Below are 24,039 nucleotides of genomic sequence, written 5' to 3'. Positions count from 1 at the left end.
CTGATAAATTTCATGGGAATGTGAGGAATACTAACAGTTTAAAATAGTAGATTGATGTAAGTGGGAGCTGAAAATAGTCTTAATTTTTACTACTGTGGATAGTATAGTTTATTTTCTCCTAAGGGGCTTTCAATGAAACAGGTTTTTTATTTCAAATTTTTTGCTGAAGATAATTTCTTACTGTTTAAGTCTTAGTTAATGTTTACTGTATTAGATTATCTTTATTATTAATCAGGCATATTGGTATTCATGAGCCACTGGGGCTCTATGCAATTAAAGCTGCCCATTTTGAAATTGATGCAGCAAGTACATATAGGTATTTATCAGCAGTTGATGTATTTTATATGGAGACTAGATTTTTCAGTGTAATGATGAAGTCAAGTGGTTAATACTACAGACATTATTTAATCAGTAATGCAAGACTGTACCTGGAGAAAATCTTAAAATGTGGGAAACATTTTAGATTCTATTCTTACATTATTAATTTGTCTTCCTCTTGCTGTAAACTGATAGTAAAGATTCCTTTTCATACCAGATTGACTTCATAAATTAATATAAATGCATGAACATGCATATGAAACTTAATGTAGGTATACCTATACAGACTCAATATTATTCCCATCATCTGAGACATAATACTAATTTTTATTACATCATAAATTATGGAATTGGGGGCTTTGTTTGAAAATTATGCTCTCGTTTGTATTTCAAGCCAATCTACCTCGTTGATGGCTGAAAACTGGTGCTTGACTATTTTGCACAAAGCAAAAAGTGAGATAATTTGCAATGCAATGTAGGCTGGATGAAATAATTTTCTTTGTGATAGCATTAGCATTCAATCCTTAGTTAGTCTCATTATCCATGATTAGTTCCCATGAGAATAGTTGATTTATTTTTTCATAATCCATCCTTTCTATGTAGGTATTTTGATTAAGACCTTAGTATTGACAATAGCTCCAAAATGATACATAAGAAATTTGCTGACATGAATAGCAGATTGATGATGTGTACTATTTCCTACAAAAGATCAAGGCTGAAAGACTTAAATAATAATAGGGCTAATTATTTTACTTTTTCATAAATGGTAGCTAAGGTAAAAATCGTTTAATTCATTCTTTATGGAACCTGGTTGACTTGAATGTAATCGTTTTACCTAATTCCTATCTCAGAAGTAGATAGCCAATTTAAATCACAGATATACTTCTTTGTTTATAAAATCTTAAGAAATTTGACTTGGAAGAATAATGTAACACATTTCCTGTTTCGTCTTAGACCTGTACGGAGGTATAAGTAGAAATCTCAGATTGATTTTATCATTTCATTTTCAATGGCCACATGCATAATTTATAAGGCCTCACATTTTAGTAGTTGGTTCATATTTATTTATAGAAATGATTTTCTGGTAAATGAGGAGGGTTTGACATTGATATGAATGATATTCAATGAATTATGGTAGATCACCAATTGGCTCAGAATTGCCTTAATTTATTAAAAAAATGTCTATTAAAATGATAATGAGTGGTGTTTTAATGATGCCAAAATATAGTTGGGATATAAGAGCAGAGGTTGGGTAGAAATGACTTATTTATGCTGTAAAATCAAACAAGCTTTAGTTTTCATTCAGTGGTATGCTTCATCCCTTTATATGATCCCTGGTATATTGTGAAATACTGAGGGTGACATGATGTGGTTGAAATTGGTAGAATATTATGGAATATCATATATCAGAACAGGAAATATTCTTCTTGGTGTGACTTGAAACAAACATCTTACTATTGGAAACCCAAGTGGTTGGAAAAATTATTATAGTCAATTAGTCAGGACATTTTAAGCCAAAAACTAGTGTCACTATAATAATCATGGTGTAAAATTTAAAATTTTTCTTGTCCACTTCCTATATATTTTTATGATTCTAGCACTCCTTAAAATATTAATTTTTTCTTCCTGTTTTTGTTGGTTGTTTGAAAACTGTGGCAAATAAATTCAATTTGTTCCATTGTTTGACTTGCTAATATTGGCTTTGTGTGATGTAGTGTCTATATGTATGCAAGTAAAAGGACAGTGAATTTTCATCATCTTGCAATGTTCAAACTTTTGTGATATAGTGACTGCATATGTGATCACATTCTAATTGCTAATGGATTTGAATTTGATGTGAGAACTGCAGATTCAGGCTTAACTTTTGTGGCCAAAACAGTATCCAGCGATAACCCATCGAATATTTGTTATAATGGAAGGAATTGGCTTGTGTAAAGAAAATTTACCTTAGGTGCAACACTGCTCAATTAGTTGAATACTGTAGGCACATTACAATTTTCTACGTATAAAATATGTACAATTTAAGAATTTTGAAGAGTTAATTTCTGAAAGTTACTTTATTTTAGGATTCCAGGATACCCATTTAAGGTATGCAGTTCTCTGTTTCGCTGATTTTTTATGCACTGTGTGTGTTATGTGCCTCTCAATCTCTATGCCAGCTTTTATCATACTGAATGAGTTTGTGTGTGTGTGTGTGTGTGTCTTATGATATATGTACTTATGTTTTAAAGTTAATGGTGGAAGTGTTTACAATTGCCTTTGGTATATCTTTATGTTTTGGTAAATTTTGTAGTAAAGTTGTCTATGATCAGTGATAGTGAAAATGGAACTTGGCAGTATCACTTGGTGTTGGTTGATGGAATTGCCCAGTGGTTAAGATTTCATTTATTACTGAAATGCCTGATTATTCCCTCAAATTCAATTAATAGATAATCATTTTTTTACACCACTACTAGTACACCTTAAAGAAATTGTGAAATATGGCCCAAATGTAGGTTACATACCTCAGTTAAAATAAAATTAATGTCATTGTAAGTATTTAATTTTAAATCATATTTTGTGTTTCATTAGTTGACAAATGGGAAAAAGAAAAAAAGTAAACTGTTAGGGTTTTTAATGCTTGATGCAGGAATTGGTGGCTTCAAAATTTTATTTACCGAGTTAAAAGAATGCATTAAATACTAACCTAAACTGACAGGCAAATAAGTTGATGTAGTCAATTAAAAATTATATGATTTACTGAGATTCAAATCTCAGTAAATCTATTTGCACCATTATGTCCAAAACGAGCCCCCAACCATTTTCTAGAAAAATCTGCTTGAATGACTGTAAATTGAATTATTATTCAAGTATTATTTTGTTTACTACCTCCAGTATTATAAAAATTCTTCTATTCTGATCATGAGTACTTATATTAAAAAATGGAATGAATGTTTTTCTTGTGGCATGCATACAGGATTTGAATGATTTAAATTATGTCATTTTAATGAAAGTGTAAAAGATGGCATACAGCTAAGAAAATACTTCACATACAGAACTGTAGTGACCTTTTTTTGTTGGAAAAAATTTAATGCAAACTGTGTATCAAGCACTTACCAAATGTTTTCCCTGGAAATTTAAAAAAAAGTGAATAATGCCTCAATGCCTGATGATTGTGAGAACTACACTATCCAAGGACAGAGAAAAGTCAATGTTGACTTCTTTGTGGTGGTTGTACCTGTTAGATGTTGTTGCTGTCAATGTCTTTGAGGCATAATACTAAAAATACTACTATTTTCAAGGTGACAAGAAAAATGACACATGCATTTCCTTAGTATTTCTAATGTTATACATGTTCATGTTAATTTTATTGTTGTGCTTTTCTGCGTTGCAGCTAAAACAAGTTATCTGCCTCTGGGCCTGCTATTATGAATAATTAGGTGCTTTTAATTTGGAAAAAAATTGTCATTGCACTTTTTCTGTATGTACTTACATACTTGAGACCCTAGTTGTCAAATCTGCCAAATTATTGTGGTGATAAATTTTCAAATATTGGTGTTGTACATTTATTTTTCTAACTATTTAAGTAAACTTAAAAGCCTTGTGCTGGTGTACATAAATATGTGCCGCTCAAATGTGAACTGCTGTGAAATGTATGTTTTCAGTTTAGCTTCTGTCTACAAGAGGAGTGAGTGATTCTGTGAACGTTTGATGCTCTCTTCTAGTCGATACTGTTATTGTGGTGAGAAACCCTGGGTTTTGGAAGAAAGAATGCTCATTTGTCATCTAAATATGTAGTTTCTTACTATTATATTTAATTATGTTCCATGTGGAGTAAGTTTGTGATTCAGGTGCTGCATAGATAGTCTTTTGTGCAAAACTTCAACTTTTCTTTTAAGTTTGATGGTGATAATCATATTATGATTCATCATCTTTCAGTTAAAAGTTTCTATGTTATCTTCGTTTTGGACTATATTCATCAATATGCATACCATTGTCAGTGAAGTGTCTTGGTCACTTATATTCACTATGTAAATAAAAAATGAAATTGTCATAATAAAAGTGTGATACTAGAGTAATTTGAGGAGCTGCCTCCTCAAGGTTATGATTAAAATGTTAACTGTGATTATTTAAAAAATTAATTGCACTGTACTGTCGCCTTTTTTATACAATGTTGGCAATGTTATACAAATTCTAAATAGGCACTGCACTGCTGCTATAATTATTTTAATTTTTGCATGTTTTCTGGCTGTGTTTGTTGTCCTGGAAGTGTAATCAGTAGGCACTATAAAATTAATCAAGCCCTGTATGAAAGCTGATTACAGCTGTTTAAAATATTGTGGTTGCTGATTTTTGCATATTTGTTTTATTTTTCAATGTGAGGGACATGGTGATGATGGTTAATTGTGTTTCTCAGGGTGTCCAGTTACTCGAAAATATGGCGGTTTAAGGATATTCTTTAAAATTTTGTATTTATGGGAGCGAGCTAGTTTTTATACCACTTTTGAGAATGGTAATGTTAATAATGTCGAAGTAGTTTATGTACTTGCAACTAAACTGTGTGTGGAACTTTCTTATGTGAGTTTGTTGACAACTGTAAAGAGAATCAATCACTCATTTGCCCTGTCAAGGTTTCATTTTAATATGATTCATAATCTCACTTTCTAAGGTTTTAAAGAAATTAAATGTTCCCTTTTTCTGTTTAGAGCTAATATTGATATTCAAAGTGAAAACTAAGGACACCAAAAATTATGTTATCTGTGTTGAAAAAAACAAGAGGTTTAAGTATGTAAAACTAAAGAAATTTTTTATTATACAAGTACCCTTGTAAACACTGGACACCCTGATTACAGTTAAATACCATTATTTGACATATAAGTTAAAATCTCGAGTACATTGGATGTTATTGTCATACCATAGTTAGGAAATCTACCATTTATAAATCCTCTAAATGAAACTAATGATGCACCTTTCTCAGGGCTCAATATAAAAGAAAATAATTTGGTTGTACTATTTGAAAACAAATGCCCAATTCAATTTATGGAAATACTTGGCCCTGGGAGCTAAGTTTATGTGATCATAATAAATGGGTTTATTGTATTGAAACTTCACTATATTATTTGTAAACATTTTCAATGAAAAAGTAAGTCCATGGGTTATGGCTAATCATGTTTGATAGGGAATTTTGCTATTCGCAATTATCAATGTCTGTTTAAATTTCATATTATATTCATTTATCAATATTATTTTATTATGGCTAAATACTTCCAAAAAACACATTTTTAACATGCAAAATTAATTTTTTTCACCTGAATTATTATATCAGGTACTTACCGCCTTGTATTGTGTGTTACTGAGCTTTAAAATATTGAAAGGAAAATGAAAAATTTTAATGTGATTATAGTCCTGAAACGCACTGGAATTGGCAGTCAAATTGCCAGTTTTAATGTGGTTCATGTTAATATGTATACAAGATTTTATTACAATTAAATTCAGGTTATGTAATAATTATATATTTACAGCTTTTGCTGGCTTGAGTATAGGATATGTTTCTTACATGTCTGGTTTCTTGAGTAAAATTTCATTTGTTATCCATTAGCTGCAATAAAACATGACATGTCACAAATGTGTAATTCAATAATTGTAATGTACTTGTTATTGTAATGCAATTTTGCACTTTTATAATGTCCTTGTCAACATGTCTTCTTCTCGTAGATAAATTTTGGTCTAGTTAAAAATGGGTGTCTGTCATTACCTATATTCATTGTCAAGCAAGTCCTTGAAAATTATTTGTAGTGTACCATACACTTCTGAATGCAGTATTTTCTCTAGTAAAATGTTAAAAGTACATAATTATTGGTCTTTTATTTGTGATGAAAAACCTGATAAATATTATGAGGTGTGTCACTTGTATGCCAGCGAAAAGTATGACACCACTGCTCCAATACTTTCATCTGGAGCCACTTAGTTGGCACATGATGACTTAAGAGGGCAATCCCCTAAGTACCAGACCTGACAAAGAAAACACAAAAATTTTGGAAAAAATTATACATTTTTCAACACAATTTCCTTTCAGCTCTATACACATATCCCAGTAATGCTCAATAAGTGAGGTACTCCTTTTATAATAACAACTGTCTTGCACCTCAAAATAGCCATTAACTGCAGACACCACCTCTTCACAGTTGGAAAATCTTTGACCACTGAGCCATTTTTTCAAGTTTACGAACAGAAAGTAATCTGAGGGGGCTAAATCTGGTGAATAGGGCGCATGAGGTATCTATTCAAACTTTAATTCTTGAATTTTGGCCATTGCAATAACGGATTTGTGAGCTGGTGCTTTGTCTTGATGATACAACACTTTCTTCTTAGCCAAATGCAGCCACTTTTGCTTGATTTCTTCGCTCAAATGTTGCATTATTGCCATGCATATTACTTACCATTGATAGTTTTTCCTTTTTCTAGATAGTCAAAGAAAATTAACCCAGGCGTATCCCAAAAAACCGATGCCATGACCTTGCCTGCAGATGGAACAGTCTTCGTCTTCTTTGGAGGCGGTTCTCTCTTTTGAATCCATTGTTTTGATTGTTCTTTTGTCTCATGTGTGAAGTAGAGGACCCATGTTTCATCTATGGTTATGAAACAGTGCACAAATTCTGCTTTGTTGCTGTGAAACTTTGCTAAAGGCTCAATTGAAACATCTTCACGACACTAGTTTTGCTTGAGTGTGAGCAAACGCAGCACCCATCTTGCTCACAGCTTTCTCATGTCCAAAATTTCAGTAAATATGAGATGTACCACACTTTTTGAAATGCCTACTCTGTCTGATAACTTGTGCACTTTCAGGCGACGATCACCCAGCATCGCCTTTAGGATTTTCTACACAGTCTGTTCGAGTCGTCCCCTCATTTGGTCGACCAATGCAATGCTCATCTTGACACCGCGTATGGACTCGTTTTAACCCTGCAACCGAATATTTTACTGTTGTACACGAAGGAGCAGACTCAAGCAGAGTAGAATCCAGTTCAGCTTTTATATCACTTGGGCTGAGGCCTTTCAAATAAAAGAATTGTATCACATAACGATGACCAATTTTCTCCATTTTCACAAATTCACTGAAAGCGTTCACTATTAATGACTGCCAAACAAATACTACACAACATATAGCATCTTCATATTTGAAACATATGCCTTATAGCTTGCGTACTCTCTAATAGTGATATTTTTCAAACAACTTAAGCCATCTGTAGGTCCGACCAGGTACTTCTGGGTCTTCCCGTGTATGTCTCTCTCTGATATTTTTCTCATCAAGAGTGTTTAAATAACTTGATGTATTGTTCACATTCTTCCAGTAGTTTTTAGGGGAGGTGACCGACAGCTAATGTCATATGTAAGGTTTGCAGTAATAGCAGTTTCATCATAAAAAGGATGGAGATGATTAAATGATGAGTAAGAAGATCAGTTTGGAGTCAGATAGAAGAATTAGATTCATGACTTTTTGCATTAATGAAAATATACTCTGAAATAACGAAGATGTTTTCGTTTGATTTTGAGCAAGTATTCAACAGAGTAAAATTTCTCTGTTTCAGTAAATAAGACAACTGGGAGTGCATGTGTGTGTGACTCATTCAAAATAGAAATAAACACAGTAGTCAACCTGAAGGTCGGTTTGGTAGGTGATGGTAAGTTCATCCAGGACTAAGCCCAACAGTGTGTGAAATATGTCCATCAGGGAAGGGGTGCCAGTTCCTTTCCCTCTGCTGGTTATGGTTTCCCAGGAAGATGTGGAACCCAAAAAATCACACAGCTTGGATGGAGCTGAGGGTGTCCAGAGAGGTGTGCCCGGGGATTGAACCCTGACCCTCCAGTCAGTAGTTAAATGCTATAACCCTAGACTACTGCAACCCATGCATTTAACATGTGTAAATGAATTATACTGCATGGATAAGAATATTAGATAGATAAAGAATCAGAAATAATTCAATTAGCCTGTTAGTCATGGGATTGAAATCACCTCACCTTGAAATTACATCTTCCACCAGATGTAAGCATCCATCGTCTTCAGAACAAGTGTGTTCTGTCTCATATTTTGATGCCATTTATATTTTATTCTCAGGTCTGGTGCCACATGACTGATGTCATCGCTGCCACGAGTCCAACATTTGTATGTGTAGTCAACATTCCGTGAAAAAGAGCTTCAGTGACAGTGGAGCTGAGTTGAGAGCTTATTTCTTTGTTATCCTCCATGAAGAAATCAGCTATGACGAAGGGCAAAGGGCAGTTCCATCTGCTTTCTCAAAGAATTTTTTGTTTAACTGGAAGTATGAGCAGGTCAAACATGGTGGAGTAATTTCACCATGTCAGCATTAAATCTGGTGCTCAGGAGATGTGTCCGCCAGTGGCATGCGTGTAAACAAGGATAACATCAAGGCTCAATTATATATTCTTCTCCTGGACACATCTCACTCAGTGACTTCACAAAGTCAGTGGTGCTGAAATGATCTAATGAATGGCACCAAGATGTTTTGCCAAGTTGTAGGTGGGAGAGGTGCTGGCACTCACAATTGGTCTCAGAGGTATGCCATCCTTGCGAGTCTTGGGTAGCCATAGAGTCTGGGAGGAGCTGGTGCTAGCAGTCTCAGGTATTTGGCAGTATCCATTTTAATTTTATTACCCTTAAGAGCAACACATTTACATTGCCTCAAGCCTTTTGATTGCCACTCCTATTGTATGGCTCATATACATTGAAAGGGAGACTCAGCATATGCTTTAATGGATCATTTCCTTATGTCCATGCTAGGACTATTTACCATCAGTAGCCATTTCTTATGATAGAAAGCCTTCTTCACTACTCCTGTTTTGCTTACTGTAGCCCTCTTGTTTCTTCTATCACTTAATATCTTGCTGCTGAAATAGCACAACTCTTCCTCTTGCTACAGCATATCTTTCCCTAGCTTTACCCAGAAGATTTTCTTTCCTACAATAATGGCAGGCCATTTCCTTAGTTACATACATTTTTGTATGAGATTGAGAAGAAATAAGACCTCATCAGGGCTAGCTTCTTTTCAATAAGTAAAGCTTTATAGAAATTACATAAGCCATCCACAAATTGCATACTTGCATTTATCCTTTAATCTTGAATCCCTATTCCATCTCTACTCATTATTGCCTTCTCAATATCTCCATCCCTCAATTGTGCCATTTTTGAACCTAACTCTACGGCTAAAAATATTGTATCAGTATTTATAAAATTTTAGACAAATGAATGCTGTAAAGAATGTGGTTCATATGGGCCATCAAGTCATATTAGTTTTACCTTAGGACAGTGATCAATTTTGAAATGTTTCTTTTGGAGACTTTACCATTGTGACCATAGAATCAATTCTATTATGAATCTATGCCCAGCGATTAGTGCTCTACTACTGGCCCTATGGGAAGTAATTTGCGGTAATGATGCCTAAACACCAATTTTCTGAAGAAAAATTATCGCCTAGAGGCAAAGTTAAAAAAAAGTACACTTGGTAATAAATTATATCATCTAAAATAAATTTCTCAGCTTACTTTTGACGTATTCCCACAGTGTATGCATCCACATTTGCTTGGCGCTACAATTATCATGCCGTGAAAGAGCAGTACTGAGTAAATTAAAGACGGAAATGTTTCTTCATAAACATTTTTTAATGTCGCCAAAATTGCACCCAGCACACATTAATAACATCTTTTGCAACTCAAGTGTGCAAAATCAATAAATATTTTACTTTTTTCATACAATTACAAATACAGCGATTCATGAAGTGTGAAAATAAAACAATCTCGAACATATCCAATTTTAAACTGGAACTTGGACTTTGAACATATTGCATGCACATAAAAGGTGCATTACTGTTATCAAAAATGCTTAGTAAAGAACACTTTTGTAGAAGAACATTTTATACCCAAATGAACAAAAACTATCATAGAGCACGGTGCGTGAGACACCTTTATCACCAGATCTCATAAATTTAGCAAAAATACAATTGAGAGTAAGGAAATTATAAAATGTCTTAGCAAAAGAACATTACCAAAACAATGTTCAATATAAGGGTAACTAGTACAACTAATACATTAATAAAATCACAACCCCTTCATTCTCGCATGCTGGTATTTTCAACATGCAAAGAAATATACACTACAAAATTTGGTAATGCAAACTTTCTACCTGAATGAGTAACTCAAGAGTTCATAATAGTTTCAAATGACTAACAATGGAATCAACTTTTTCCGAATCGGCTGGTCCGATTCCCAAAACTGTAGCACTACCAGCTGTAACTTGAGTTCTCCCTGCATCACGTACGACAGTGCTCGGTACATCAAGTGATTTTGCATGCTTCAGGAGCTCCAGGAGACCAAACTCTCCCTTATCTTGCTTTAACACCACCTAAAATGAATATTTTATAATGTTAATTTAGAAACTTAATAGAACACATTTGCAAGGGCTACTTTCTGGTTGAAGACAAAGTTTTACTACCTAAATAAAAAACATACTGAAAATGATATTTATGAATCATACATGTTCACCTAACAGTTGGCATTTAATCTTCATTTAAATTTGTATGTAAATACCTTTAATGTCTTTTTTTAATAAATTTACTTTTAACTGACGGGTGGATTTAAGAAATGTGTTCCTGGACACAATTTGCTGTGTTGGTGGGATTAGAACAGTTTTAGGCAATATGCTAGTTGGATTTTCATTAATGATAAATAAAATACCGAGGGAAATCTTTTGTAGCCCTGAAGGAAAATAACTATAGGGTCGTAATAAAGGAGGTGATGGGGAAAATATTGAAATTATGATTCACAAATACGGCTGTGCCTGCAAATACTGAATACAGGTACTGCCCCTAAGGTAAGGCATATACCTTACCATTTACTTTATATGGCAGAAATAACCAACATAGGCATGGGATTTGAAAATAGTTTTGATGAACCATGAATTTTAATTACAGGAGTGACACCAAGAATATAGTGCATACATATAGCAAAGAGAAGAGGCTATAATAATTACCGAAGTGTATTTATTGATGATGTGTACTTTCTAATTTCAGGTTTTCGAGGATAAAAACTTGATTTTCAAGGTTTTGTGCCACCAGTTTTACAACCTTGTATCCCTGATTCAATCCATTCAACACTGCTAATTTGAAATGCCCTAATGTTTCAGAATTTTTGCCCATAGTGTAGACATACATGGGTTGTTAATTAATTAATATATATATTTTCCAGCAAAACAACATTTGACTCTCCAAAATTGCAAGTTTCAGCACTTCATTTGAATTTTTTTTTGTATTTTTAAAAACGTTTTTTTCATTCATAATTTCCAAGGATAGCTGGCCACCTTTTAAAAGCCACATTAGTCAACCTGAAGGTTATTTGGATAGGTGAGAGTTGAAATCTTGTAAGACTAAGCCCTATGGTGTGCAAAATTCACTTTACCACCTTTGAATTTTAAATTCAGTCATAGGTGAGGTTTACTTTCTTAATGATAAATATCATTTCCTAAAAATTTATGGCATCTAAAAAAATCACAAAGCTTGGATGGCGTTGAGGATTGTCAGATGGGTAAACCAGGATTGAACTTGGGTCTTCTGATCAGTAGCTCAGTGCTCTACTTACTGGAATACCACATCCTTATAAAGATTAATACTTGACTTCAAATATAGGTACATACCTGAGCATACTTAATCATTACAAATAATAAATATGCAACGTTCACATGCAAAACATGCTTTTCATTTTAATCTTTGTCAATCATCCATTAATAAAAATAAATGGTGTAAACACAAATATTTTGTAGATGCCACATACAGCTCCTTAAGGTGAGAGCTAAGCAAAATAAATTTTATCAATCAATGTCAAATTGGAGCACGAAACCTTTTTTCAATTCACCCAATGGTGCATGGCAGAGGGTGCAGTACAGATAGAATAGGATGGAGACAGAAATTATCGCAACTCAGTTTGAATTAATTGGGATGCAAAAAGGATTAAGAGATTAATGATGGAACTGATGGAGTGAAACACAGTGCAGCTTTGCAGCTGCACTGTGTATCCTTTGAGGGAGGAGTCGGAGAGAAAAGATAAAAGTGATGTAACAAAGTCTTTAGCGAATGGCCCTTATGTAACTAAAAGCTAAGGTGCAGTTTACATTGACTGCATTTCTCATAGTTGCTTTAAAATTTATTCAAAGAAGTGAGGATTTTCATTGGGAGTAGAGAGAATATATTAAATTTCCAAATAAAAGGCTGAGTTCACACTTTCTGTAGGGCTTCAACAGAGACCATTTATATAAAATTATTTAGCTGAAAGAGCTATGAGTCAGTAAAATAATCAAGGAACCAAATTAGTGGATCAAAACTCTGAATAAAAGATCATACATAATAAATAGAAGGATATTACATAGGTAACACATTTCATGGGAGTCATACAACTAAAAATTATTTAGTAATTTTCCTCCTTTAAAATTATCAATCTTGCGATATGTGGTTTTTCCTGCCAAGGAAACTTGACTGTCAAGTAGTAGTAGTATTTAGGGGAGGTGACTGTTAGTGGAGATCATTTGCGCCATTAGGGAAGGACAAAAAAGGATGAAGGGAGGAGAGAAACCCACTGTCGGCATTAGCCTACTCTTTACGAAAGGTACCAAGGGGTCTGCAGCTTAACATCCCATCCGATGGACAGCGTACTCACTCAAAGTGCCCTCCACAAAGCACCTCAAGTAGGGATCGAGATACCACTGAAAAATATTCAACACCACCGGGATATGAACCCAGGCCCTCAGGGTGGGAAGCCAGTATGATAGCCACCGCACCATCTCGATCCCCAACTTGACTGTCTAGCCATTTCTCTCCTGTTGTGTATAAATGATTTAGTATTAATAATTGTATAAGGAACACATGCACAAACTTAAAATACAAATTATACACATGCAAGAGTTGCAGCAAATGTTTTAATGTATCTATTGGCATTAGAGCTTTTGGGAAAGCAAATTGTCAGGTTGAAAGGTAGGATGCTCTACTTCAAAACAATACAAATGAAGTTCAAACAGAATTGAGAACTTGAATCTGGCAAGTCACCACCATTATGCCGCTGAAGATAAAATGTATTGACGCATGTAAATTATAAAGAATTTATTTACTCCTTTTTACATCGCCAAGTGACTTAAATCAAGTGGCTTCAGGGATAATGCATTATTCATTATAAATGCTATAAATATTCCTAACAAACGAAACAAATGGCATCTATTAAAAATTACTGTATAATACATGAGGCGGAAGTTGGTAAGGATTACAAAAGTAGGGCAATATGTAAAATTTGATTTCTTCAACATAGTGGATGGAGAATTAAAAGAAAGTAATGATACATCGCCTTCCCTTCCACCGTGACCTTTAATTAATGAAAAGGAGCATTCTACCTTTGGTTGACCCTGTGCTGTCCAGTGTTCAGCTATATCAGTTCCTCTCACAAGCTCATAGCATGCTACAGCGGCGTGAGAACATTGCGAAGCCACTTTCCCTGGGCTCATTCCCAAGTCGCTTCTAACTACCATTACCATCTTTGGTTTACACATGCTCGTGCCTGCACCAAAGGAACTGCGTGAAAGCCAAAAACAAATGAGTAGAATATCAACGGTAGTTATGTCTGCAATACTATTGGCATAAAACATTGAGGCTGGGATCCGGCTCTAATGAATATTTTTGATGACATATACTCACTTCATACTTAAAAATCTTCGTAATGGAAAAACACGTTTCGAGGCACCTTTAATCAACCAACCACACGCTAAGCCTACACTAAAGCATACGAATGAATTTAAATAGCCTCTCCTTTCATCAATTTCTTCAAAAGCCATTGTGAACTAGATACTTGTTATCTGGATGAACCTCTAGAAGGCCTATCTTTAATATAACCACCCATACACAATTTAAACTCCTTGACTTCTTTCTGACACTTTCTCCAGTCGTGATGCTCAGCAAAACATTCCTGACAACCAAAATAAATTAACTATACAATGGGAAAAAAATAATTTCCCTAAGATGTTAACATCCATGAATACTCACCTGAACCCTATGGTGTAATTCAATACAACCAGTTTTTTTTAGCATCACATCCACTGGGTCATCTTCTTCAGGTGAATTACTGACCTTCCCATGTGAAGAACTCATATCTTACTTGCATTACAATTTTATATGTTCCCCTGAGAGAAATAATAAATTACATTTCACTGCAGACAATATTATTAACAGACGTTTTTCTAATTATAGGGTCAATGATAGAAAACTCTTCCATCAAACAGCCATTATTTTTAAAAACAAATGAAACAACTAATTCACTACCAATGAGGTGCTGAAGCCCGGGAACATTGCTCATGACAGGAGTAACGGATTTAACAGTCCAATTTTTTGTCTTTGTTAAATAGTTATCGGTAAATCGATATTTCGAAGGCAAAATCATTAAACATATGCTTCAAGAAGAGGTGGGTAATTTTTTTCATCACTATTTGTTTCCCCTCTTTCTGAAGTGTATCAGAAAATGCCACACTATTAACATGTAAATTGTCACTTAAGATCGACAGTCTTACCTCGAATTAAAGTAAGTTATCAAATTAAATTTTATTTGTTCCGCGAGGACATGCAAAATTCCACGATGTATAGAATTAATGCTGTCATCAGTCAAAAAACTGACTAACATCGAAATTGACTACCTGTTCACATTTTGTTGACATGGGGTTTTCTACACATTTACATTGGGAGATTGTTTTTCTGTTAGTAATGTCATTTTGTCAGTGGAAGCGCCAATTATTTTCATCGATAATTATGTCCTGTCTCTTTCAGGCAAATATTAAAGTTCGTACTGTTCCACTTATATAGGAACAATGGAGGAAGAAAACATATTTGATATTCTTGTGGCTACTGATATTCATTTGGGATATGCAGAAAAAGATGGAGTAAGAGGTTGGTAAAAGCATATTGGATTGCGGCATGCATATTAATACTCCTGACCTATCATGGAAGCCTGTACTCATATCTTGTAGGGGAAGACAGTTTTGTAACTTTTGAAGAAATTTTGGAAATCGCGAAGGAAAAGAACGTGGATATGATTCTACTTGGTGGAGATCTTTTCCATGACAACAAACCATCGCAGCGCTGCCTGCTGAAATGCATTTCTCTTTTACGACGTTATTGCATGGGTGACAAGTAAGTGCTGTAAGAAACATAATTCCATACATATAGTTTATATTAGTCGGTAAGCAAATGAGGTTATGTGCAGGGAGAGGAAATGTAGTCAGTCGATAATTATTATTAATACTTTCTTTGCTTTGGAAACATTCTGGCTTAAGGTAAGTATAAAGTTTCCGGCATAAAATTACTTAAATATTTTTCCTTTTGCACTTATTGAGTTAAATTGCAGTTAGTTATATTAAAGGAAAACTTGAAACTCTTTGCATATATTAGTTGGTTATTTCTTTTGTTGGGAACCATTAATTTGTTTTTTAATTTCTCATTGTAGTTCTGATGGTTTTTGTTATGTTGTTTGATTTATTCTCATTAAACTTTTTGTGACCAGATTTTATTTTTCTAGGCCTGTATCATTTAAATTTGTGAGTGATCAATCTGCGAACTTTAAACACTGTGATTTCCCAAATGTGAACTATGAAGATCCTAATTTGAATATATCGTTGCCAGTCTTCACAATTCATGGGAACCATGATGACCCATCAGGTAAATATGAATTAGATTTTTTAACTGTCCATTGTTGTGGTAAAATTACAATTAAAGATGTATAACTTGAATAATTTTAACTTTTAAGGTTTGTAATCATCTAATGGTAAATTATGCTTATTGTTTCGATGGTACTTACCATAATGCATTAACATATTCTATGATATTATTTCAATTGAACCCAATCAACTTCTTTCAGTTCCCTAACAGTTTTTTCACGCTTAAATATTAGCACTGATAACACTTGCCCTGACAAATGCCATGATTGCATTTAAATTGGTTCATTTGGCAAAATTAGGTAAGTTAGGTCAATTTTTTATAGTTTTTAAATGTTGATACTGGTTTGTGGAGAAAAACAATGAGTTTCTAAGTTTATAAGTTTTCTGGTAAGTATCCTTGTTTTCTCAACTCAGAAGGCTACGCAAGCATATCAGTTTTGTTATGTTAGTGCATGGAAACTTCAGTTATGAAGCTAATTCTCAAAGTGACGAGTCAATTTCAAATTCATCTATTAATAAGTATATATTTTTTTTAAGGTAATCTACCGGTTAAGGTAGGTTTTTGGATGGACACAACTATCAAACAAATATTTTATTACTCCTACAAAACACAAAATCCATCATCCTACTCTATATCAGGTCCCTCTTCTTCTCTGAGTATTTTCTTCCTCCCTTCATCCCGTCCAACATCCCTATCCTGTTCCTTCCCTTTGCTCTTTTGCCCAACATTCTACCCTCTATCACAGTCTTCAACATCCCACTGCCGGTCAATACCCCCTTCATCCACTTTTCCTGCCTCCACAGGATTTCTCCCAACAAACCCCTCTCTTCGCCCACCATACCAAGTACTTCCTCATTTGTTTTCTTCTCTGTCCATTTCACCTTCTCCATTCTTCTCCACACCCACATTTCAAAAGCCTCCAGTCTACGTGTATCCTCCTGCTTCAATGACCACGTTTCCGCGCCGTACATAGCTACGCTCCATATCAAAGTTTTTACGAGTCCTTTCTTAACATCCTTACTCAAAGTCCCCGTCATCAAATCCCTCCTCCTTGTGAAAGCCTCTTTGCCTAGCGCAATTCTTCTCCTTACGTCCCTACTACTTTGACCGTGTTGGTCCAAAACACTACCGAGATACGTAAACTGCTCTACCTGCTCTAGTTTTTGCCCTCCTATTTTAATGTTAAGCTTGGCCTTTTTCTTTCTAGAAAATCGCATAACCTTTGTTTTCTTAATATTGATTCTCATCCCATACCTGTCGCACTGAATTTCCAATTCACTCAGCAATGCTTGCAGCCCCTTGGCTGACTGGCAAACTAAAGCTTGGTCATCAGCAAACCTAACTGATTTTACGAATTCCCCACCCACTTTCATTCCTACCTCGAGTTCTTCCCATGCCTCTTTGATCATTTCCTCTGCATACAGGTTGAACAGCAACGGTGATAATGGGCAACCCTGCCTTACACCCCTTCCTAACACTGCCCATCCTGACTCCCCGTTTCCCACCCGCACCTGAGCAGTCTGAGACATGTACAGGTTGCGGATTAGCCTCCTTTCCCTCCAATCTATTCCTATATTCTGCAATATACTCATTAGTTTTCCCAATTCACTCTATCAAACGCTTTTTCGAAATCTACGAAACAGGCAAATACCTCCTGGTTGTGTTCTATATTCCTCTCGATTAATAATCTCATTACTGCAACGGCATCACGCGTACCTCTCCCCTTCCTAAACCCAAACTGATCATCCCCTAAGTAATCATTTGCCCTACTCTCTATCCTTTTGTTTATGATCCTGAGAACAACTTTAGCTGCGTGGGATATCAAACTAATTGTCCTATAGTCCTCACATGACGTGGCCTTTACCTTTTTCGGAATCGGAACTAAAACTGCTCTCACAAAGTCTTCTGGCCAGATTCCCTCCTCATAAATGCTACGGATCAGCCCATATAGCCTCTTCCTCCCACATTTTCCTAAGCATTTTAAAAGTTCCACGGGAATGTTATCTACCCCCACGGCCTTATTTAGTTTCATCTCCCTTAATGACCTTTCTATCTCATTGTCTAGTACGCCTGGACCTAAGCTGTCTTCCTCTACGTCATTTTCTTTTTCAATGTCTAACTTTGTTGGTCTGAGTTCTTTACCATACAGTTCTTCTATATACTCCTTCCATCTCTCTTGGATCTTTCCTGCATCAACTATTACCTTACCCGCCTTATCTCTAACTGTTAGCATAGCTCTTCCTTTCTTACTTCCCGATAACGATTTAACTTTGCTGTACAGCGCACCGATTTCACCCTTCCTCTGCAGACTTTCCATATCCTCGCACTGCGTCTTCCACCATGCGTCTTTTGCCTTATTTGTTGCCCGCCTCAATTTATTGTTCAATTCTTTGTACTTCATTTTGCCTAATTCTGTATTTATATTCTTCCACTTTCGCCGCTCATCCATCTTTGTAATCATCTCATCCGTGATCCATGGTTTCCTAGTCCTTTTAGCGTTAACGGTTCCAATAGTGTCTTTTGCGGCTTTAGACAACCCTTTTTTGATCATTTCCCATTTTTCTTCGATAGTTATAAGCCCTTTACCATCCTCCATTATTTTCTCTACCGCCTGTTTGTATTCCTTCCTTTTCAACCCATTTAATGCTTCTACATTCCATTTTCTAACTCGCCGCCCCTGCCTTATCTTTTTGAAACGTACGCTACATTTCATAACAACTAAATTGTGGTCAGAGTCCGCATCCGCCCCCGGGAAGCTGTGGGAATTTATCACACTGTTCCTAAACCTGTGTCTAACCAGGATATAATCTAGCTGATATCTTCCTGAGTCACCTGGCAATTTCCATGTATACCTGCGTCTCTTGTGGTGTCTAAACCAAGTGTAGGTGATGACTAACCCCTGTCTCCTGCAGAACTCAACTGCTTTCTCCCCGCGGTCATTCCTCGTGCCTAAACCGTAGTCGCCCACCTCATCACCTTCTCTTCCTTCGCCTACCGTCGCATTCCAATCCCCCATCACTATCAAATGTTTCCCTGCAGGAACACACGCGATCATGTCCTCTAACTGATCGTATATCCTATCGACCTCTTCTTCCTTATGGTTGCTCGGTGGCATGTATACCTGAATAATAACTAAGTTCGTCGGTTCTGCTTTTATCTCCACTAGTAGTATTCTATCCGTTACCTGCTCTATGTTGACTACGCTTCTTCCTACCTCTTCATTTAATACTATGGCAACCCCTCGTTGGCTCTCGTCCCCGCCGCTGTATATTATTCTATACTTATCACTCCAGTAATCCCCGCTATCTTTCCATCTCACCTCGCATAGACCTAAAATATCTATATTTCCCCTTTCCATCTCTCGTTTAACATTCTCCAATTTCCCTGTCCTCATCATTGTCCTAACATTCCATGTTCCTATTCTAACTAATTTGGTTTTCTTCTCCTGCGTCTTCTGTACTGCTGCTGCTGGTTTTCCCTTGCAAGAGTTTCGTGGGATGACGACCGCGGAAGCCTTGCCTTCCCCGCTGCCGGGCACGACACATGGCCGATTGGGCCGAGCCCCGTGGTTGCCAGGACTCAAAATATCTCTATTGTCCATCATATTTTTCTAGGGAATGATAATTGAGGTGGTTTCCCGTTGCCTTCCTCAATAGTGTTTTTAACGTGACACCATCACTTACTGGCCGCCCCACTGGGGTCAGACGCCATTGCAGCCGCCTCACTGAGGAACAGACGCTGCGTGGACTACCTTTCGTCTGGCTCCTAACCTTCGACCTATCTGGCATGGGTGACCCTACCAGGAGCAATTTTTATTACTCCCGCCAGCACAGCTCTAGGGGTCATCGGAACGCACAAGCCCTTCCACCACGTCAAGGTTGTAGTCAGGGGAGGGAATAAGTATATGTATTGCACAAAATAATGAAGCATGTATACATTTAAAAGTAGATGGGATTGATATAATACAAATTTGTTATTAGAAGGCTCGGTATTCTTAAAAACCATTGAACACCCTTTGATGAGCTATTACTGTGATTAAGTGGAAGGGCTTGTGTTTTTTGATTACTCCTGGAGCTCGACTGGCTGTGGCAGTGATGGTTTCTCTAGGTAGGGTCACCAGTGCCAGATATGTTGAAGGATGGGAGCCAGATAGAAGGCAGTCCTTGCAGGATCTGTTTTTCATTGAGTTGGCTACAGAAGCACTTGACCTGAGTTGGCAAGTCATTCTTTTAGGAGTGATTGATGTTGAGTGATGGTATCATGTTCAAAACGCTCTTACAGAAAGGCACAGGGGTATACCTCAGTTATTTTCCTATGGCAAAAATATGGATATTGATGAATTGGTGGTAAACACTGACAGTTACATGACTTAGCATACTGGTGCAGGTGTCTGTCTGGTAGTAGGGGAGATGAGACAAGATGCCCACAGTCGTCAGAATAATAAATCATTTCACAATAGTGTTGACAGCTGTGTAACATGTATATATTTATGCATCATTATGTCAGGATAATACACCATTACGTTAGTTAGCACTTGAAAAATATGACAGTGGATTGGATTGTTAGGAATGCAAATCATGTGCCAAGCTGCTAGCTAACACAAACCACATATTTATTTTTTTCATGAGGCTCCACACTTCTGGTGAAGGAAATAAACTAAATGTAAAATGTTGATATGCAAGCACACCACTCTACAAGAGAAAAGAATAAAAATTATGCAACACTAAACAACCTTTTTTATGAAATATTTGTAAATTTTTTAATGTAAAATGAGTGAGCATCATAATAAATGCCTTCAGAAATTAAAAACACCTTACATAATTACACAAATTGTTCAGTCATTCAAAAGTGAGATGCCTCTAGTAATAGCCAGTGGGTGGAGTTTAGTTTTAAATACTTCACAACATGCTTTGCAGTGTTAGGTAATCTGTTAAATAATTTGTCACCCGTACATTTAAGAGAGTCTTATGTCTTAGAGTACCAACTATAAGAAGCTGCTAAGTTTCTTATTTTGTGGTTATGAATGCCTTATCTAGGTGCACCATCTTTTAAATTGGCCTTGACACCATTCAAGTTGCATTAATACATTGGCTCTGCACTGTTATAGTGCCATTGGTGGCAACAAGAGGTCTTCTGTGTCCTGTGAGTGCTATTTTTTTATGTAATCTACCATTTAAGGTAGGTTTTCGATGGGCACAACTAACAAATTAATATTTTGTGACTCGTAATGAAATACAATCTAGCAACCTACTCTACATCAGGTCGCACTTCATCTCTGAGTACTTCCTTCCTCCCTTCATCCAGTCCAACATCCCTATCCTATTTCTGCCCTTTCCACGTTTGCCTAACATTCTGCCCATTATTACAGTCTTCAACATCCCACTGCTGATCAATACGCCCTTCATCCATTTTTCCTGCCTCGTCATGACTTCTCCCAACAATCTCCCCTCTTCGCCTACCATACCTAGCCCTTCCTCATTTGCTTTCCTTTCAGTCCATTTCACCTTTTCCATCCTTCTCCTCATCGACTTTTAAAAGCCTCCAATTTACTTCTATCATCCTGCTTCAGTGACCATGTTTCTGCACCGTACATTACTGCACTCAATATCAAAGTTTTAACAAGTCTTTTCTTAACATCCTTACTCTATGTCCCTCCTCCTTGTCCCTCAATGTCCCTCATCCTTACTCAATGTCCTCCCTCCTCCTTGTAAATGCTCTAGTTTTTGCCCTCCTATTTAAATGTTAAGCTTAGCCTTTTTCTTTCTAGAAAATCGCATAACCTTTGTTTTATTAATATTGATTCTCATCCCATACCTGTCGCACTGAATTTCCAATTCACTAAGCAATGCTTGCAGCCACTTGGCTGACTGACAAACTAAAGCTTGGTCATCAGCAAACCTAACTGATTTTACGAATTCCCCGCCCACCTTCATTCCTACCTCCAGTTCTTCCCATGCCTTTTTAATCATGCCCTCTACATACAGGTTGAACAGCAACGGTGATAATGGGCAACCCTGCCTTACACCTCTTCCTAACACTGCCCATCCCTGTTCCCCACTCACACCCGAGCAGTCTGAGACATGTATAGGTTGCAGATTAGCCTTCTTTCCCTCCAAACTATTCCTATTTTCTGCCATATACTCATTAGTTTCTCCCAATTCACTGTATCAGATGCTTTTTCAAAATATACGAAACAGGCAAATACCTCCTGGTTGTGTTCTATATTCCTCTCGATTAATAATCTCATTACTGCAATGGCATCACGCATACCTCTCCCCTTTCTAAACCCAAACTGGTCATCCCCTAAGTAATCATTTGCCCTACTCTCTATCCTTTTGTTTATGATCCTGAGAACAACTTTAGCTGCGTGGGATATCAAACTTATTGTCCTGTAGTCCTCACATGACGTAGCCTTTACCTTTTTCGGAATAGGAACTAAAACTGATCTCACAAAGTCTTCTGGCCAGATTCCTTACCCATAGATACTATGAATCAGTCCAGATCCAGTTTTCCTCCCACATTTCCCTAAACATTTCAGTAGTTCCGCAGGAATGTTATCTACTCCCATGGCCTTATTTAGTTTCATCTTCCTTATTGCCCATTCTATCTGATCGTCGAGTATGCCTGGACCTAAGCTATCTTTTTCTACGTCATGTTCCTTTTCTCTGTCTAAACTTATTGGCGTAAGTTCTTTATCATACGGTTCTTTTATATATTCCTTCCATCTTTCTTGGATTTTTTCTATTTCAACTAATATCTTACCCTACTTATCTCTAACTGTTAGCACAGATCTTCCTTTCATATTTCCTGATTGTGATTTATCTTTGATGCATAACGCACCAATTCCACCTTTCCCCTGCAAACTTTCCACAGCCTTGCAATGTATCTTCCACCGTGCTTCTTTTGCTTTATTTGTTACCATCTCAATTTATTATTTAACTCTTTGTGCTTTATTTTGCCTAACTCGGTCTGTACATTCTTCCATTTTCTTCTCACATCTATCTTTCTAATCATCTCATCTGTGATCCATGGTTTCCTTCTCCTGTTCTCATTAACAGTTCCTATATTTTCTTTTGTGGCTTTGATATCCCTCTCTTGATATCTTCCAATTTTTCTTTGATAGTACTCAGCTCTTTACCATCATCCGTGATTTTCTCTACTGCCTGCTTATACTCCTTCCTTGTCAACCCATTTAATGCTTCTATATTCCATGTCCTAAACTGCTACCCCTGTCTTATCTTTTTGAAATGGACTCTACACTTCATAACAACTAAATTGTGGTCAGAGTCCGCATCCGCTCCCGGGAAGCTGTGCGAATTTATCACACTGTTCCTAAACCTGTGTCTAACCAGAATATAATCTAGCTGATACCTCTCTGAGTCACCTGGCATTTTCCATGTATAGCTGTGTCTTTTGTGGTGTCAAAACCAAGTGTTGGTATTGACTAACCCCTGTCTTCTCCGGAATTCAATTGCTTTCTCCCCGCCGTCTTTCTTCCCGCCGCCTAAACCGTAGTCCCCCGCATCATCACCATCTCTTCTTTTGCCTACTGTCACATTCTAATTCCCCATCATTATCTAATGTTACCCTGCAGGAACACTTGCAATTTTGTCCCTTAACTGATCGTATATCCTATCGATCTCTTTCTCATTATGGTTGCTCGGTGGCATGGATACCTGAACAATGACCAAGTGCGTCAGCTCTGCTTTTGTCTCTACTAGTAATATTCAATCCATTGCTTGTTCTTATTTAACTATGTTTCTTCCTGTTTTCCAAGATTATTCGGGTCTCCCACCGGGTCCACGTTCATAGGTTTGGCAAACCTACGAATGTGGACCCGGTGGGAGACCCGAATAATCTTGGAAAACATTATTCGCCAGGAAAATACCAGATCATTCTTCATGTTTCTTCCTATCTGTTTATTCAATATTATGGCTACTCATCATTGGCTCTCGTCCCCGCCGCTGTATATTATTCTATACTTATCACT

At 36.4% G+C, this 24,039-nt stretch overlaps 3 protein-coding genes across 4 annotated transcripts in view; 2 read left to right on the top strand and 1 right to left on the bottom strand.

Annotated features, from left to right (window-relative positions):
• Window positions 1-8,567, top strand: part of LOC139695160 (transmembrane protein 145-like) — a 23,904-nt gene extending 15,337 nt beyond the window's left edge. Inside the window, exon 6 of the mRNA XM_071593819.1 lies at window positions 8,414-8,567. Coding sequence (XP_071449920.1) covers window positions 8,414-8,433 — 20 coding nt within the window. The 3' untranslated portion in view covers window positions 8,434-8,567. The remainder of the gene's footprint in view (window positions 1-8,413) is intronic.
• Window positions 8,568-9,956: 1,389 nt separating this feature from the next.
• Window positions 9,957-14,201, bottom strand: LOC139695312 (peptidyl-tRNA hydrolase 2, mitochondrial-like). Its single transcript, XM_071594018.1, has 3 exons — window positions 14,043-14,201; window positions 13,742-13,919; window positions 9,957-10,714 (listed from the first exon to the last, which is right to left on the bottom strand). The coding sequence occupies exons 1-3, from the start codon at window positions 14,177-14,179 to the stop codon at window positions 10,517-10,519; spliced, it is 513 nt and encodes a 170-aa protein (XP_071450119.1). The 5' UTR covers window positions 14,180-14,201; the 3' UTR covers window positions 9,957-10,516.
• A 486-nt stretch (window positions 14,202-14,687) lies between these two features.
• mre11 (double strand break repair nuclease mre11) overlaps window positions 14,688-24,039 on the top strand; it is a 34,941-nt gene continuing 25,589 nt past the window's right edge. For both annotated transcript variants that reach the window (XM_071593666.1, XM_071593667.1), the window contains exons 1-4: window positions 14,688-14,803; window positions 15,162-15,281; window positions 15,362-15,524; window positions 15,910-16,049. In XM_071593666.1, coding sequence (XP_071449767.1) covers window positions 15,203-15,281; window positions 15,362-15,524; window positions 15,910-16,049 — 382 coding nt within the window. In that variant the 5' untranslated portion in view covers window positions 14,688-14,803; window positions 15,162-15,202. The remainder of the gene's footprint in view (window positions 14,804-15,161; window positions 15,282-15,361; window positions 15,525-15,909; window positions 16,050-24,039) is intronic.

Source organism: Hetaerina americana, unplaced genomic scaffold, assembly GCF_022747635.1.
Source record: "Hetaerina americana unplaced genomic scaffold, ioHetAmer1.1.p SCAF_6, whole genome shotgun sequence".
Lineage (NCBI taxonomy): Eukaryota > Metazoa > Arthropoda > Insecta > Odonata > Calopterygidae > Hetaerina > Hetaerina americana.
This window is presented reverse-complemented; position numbering and strand designations above follow the sequence as displayed.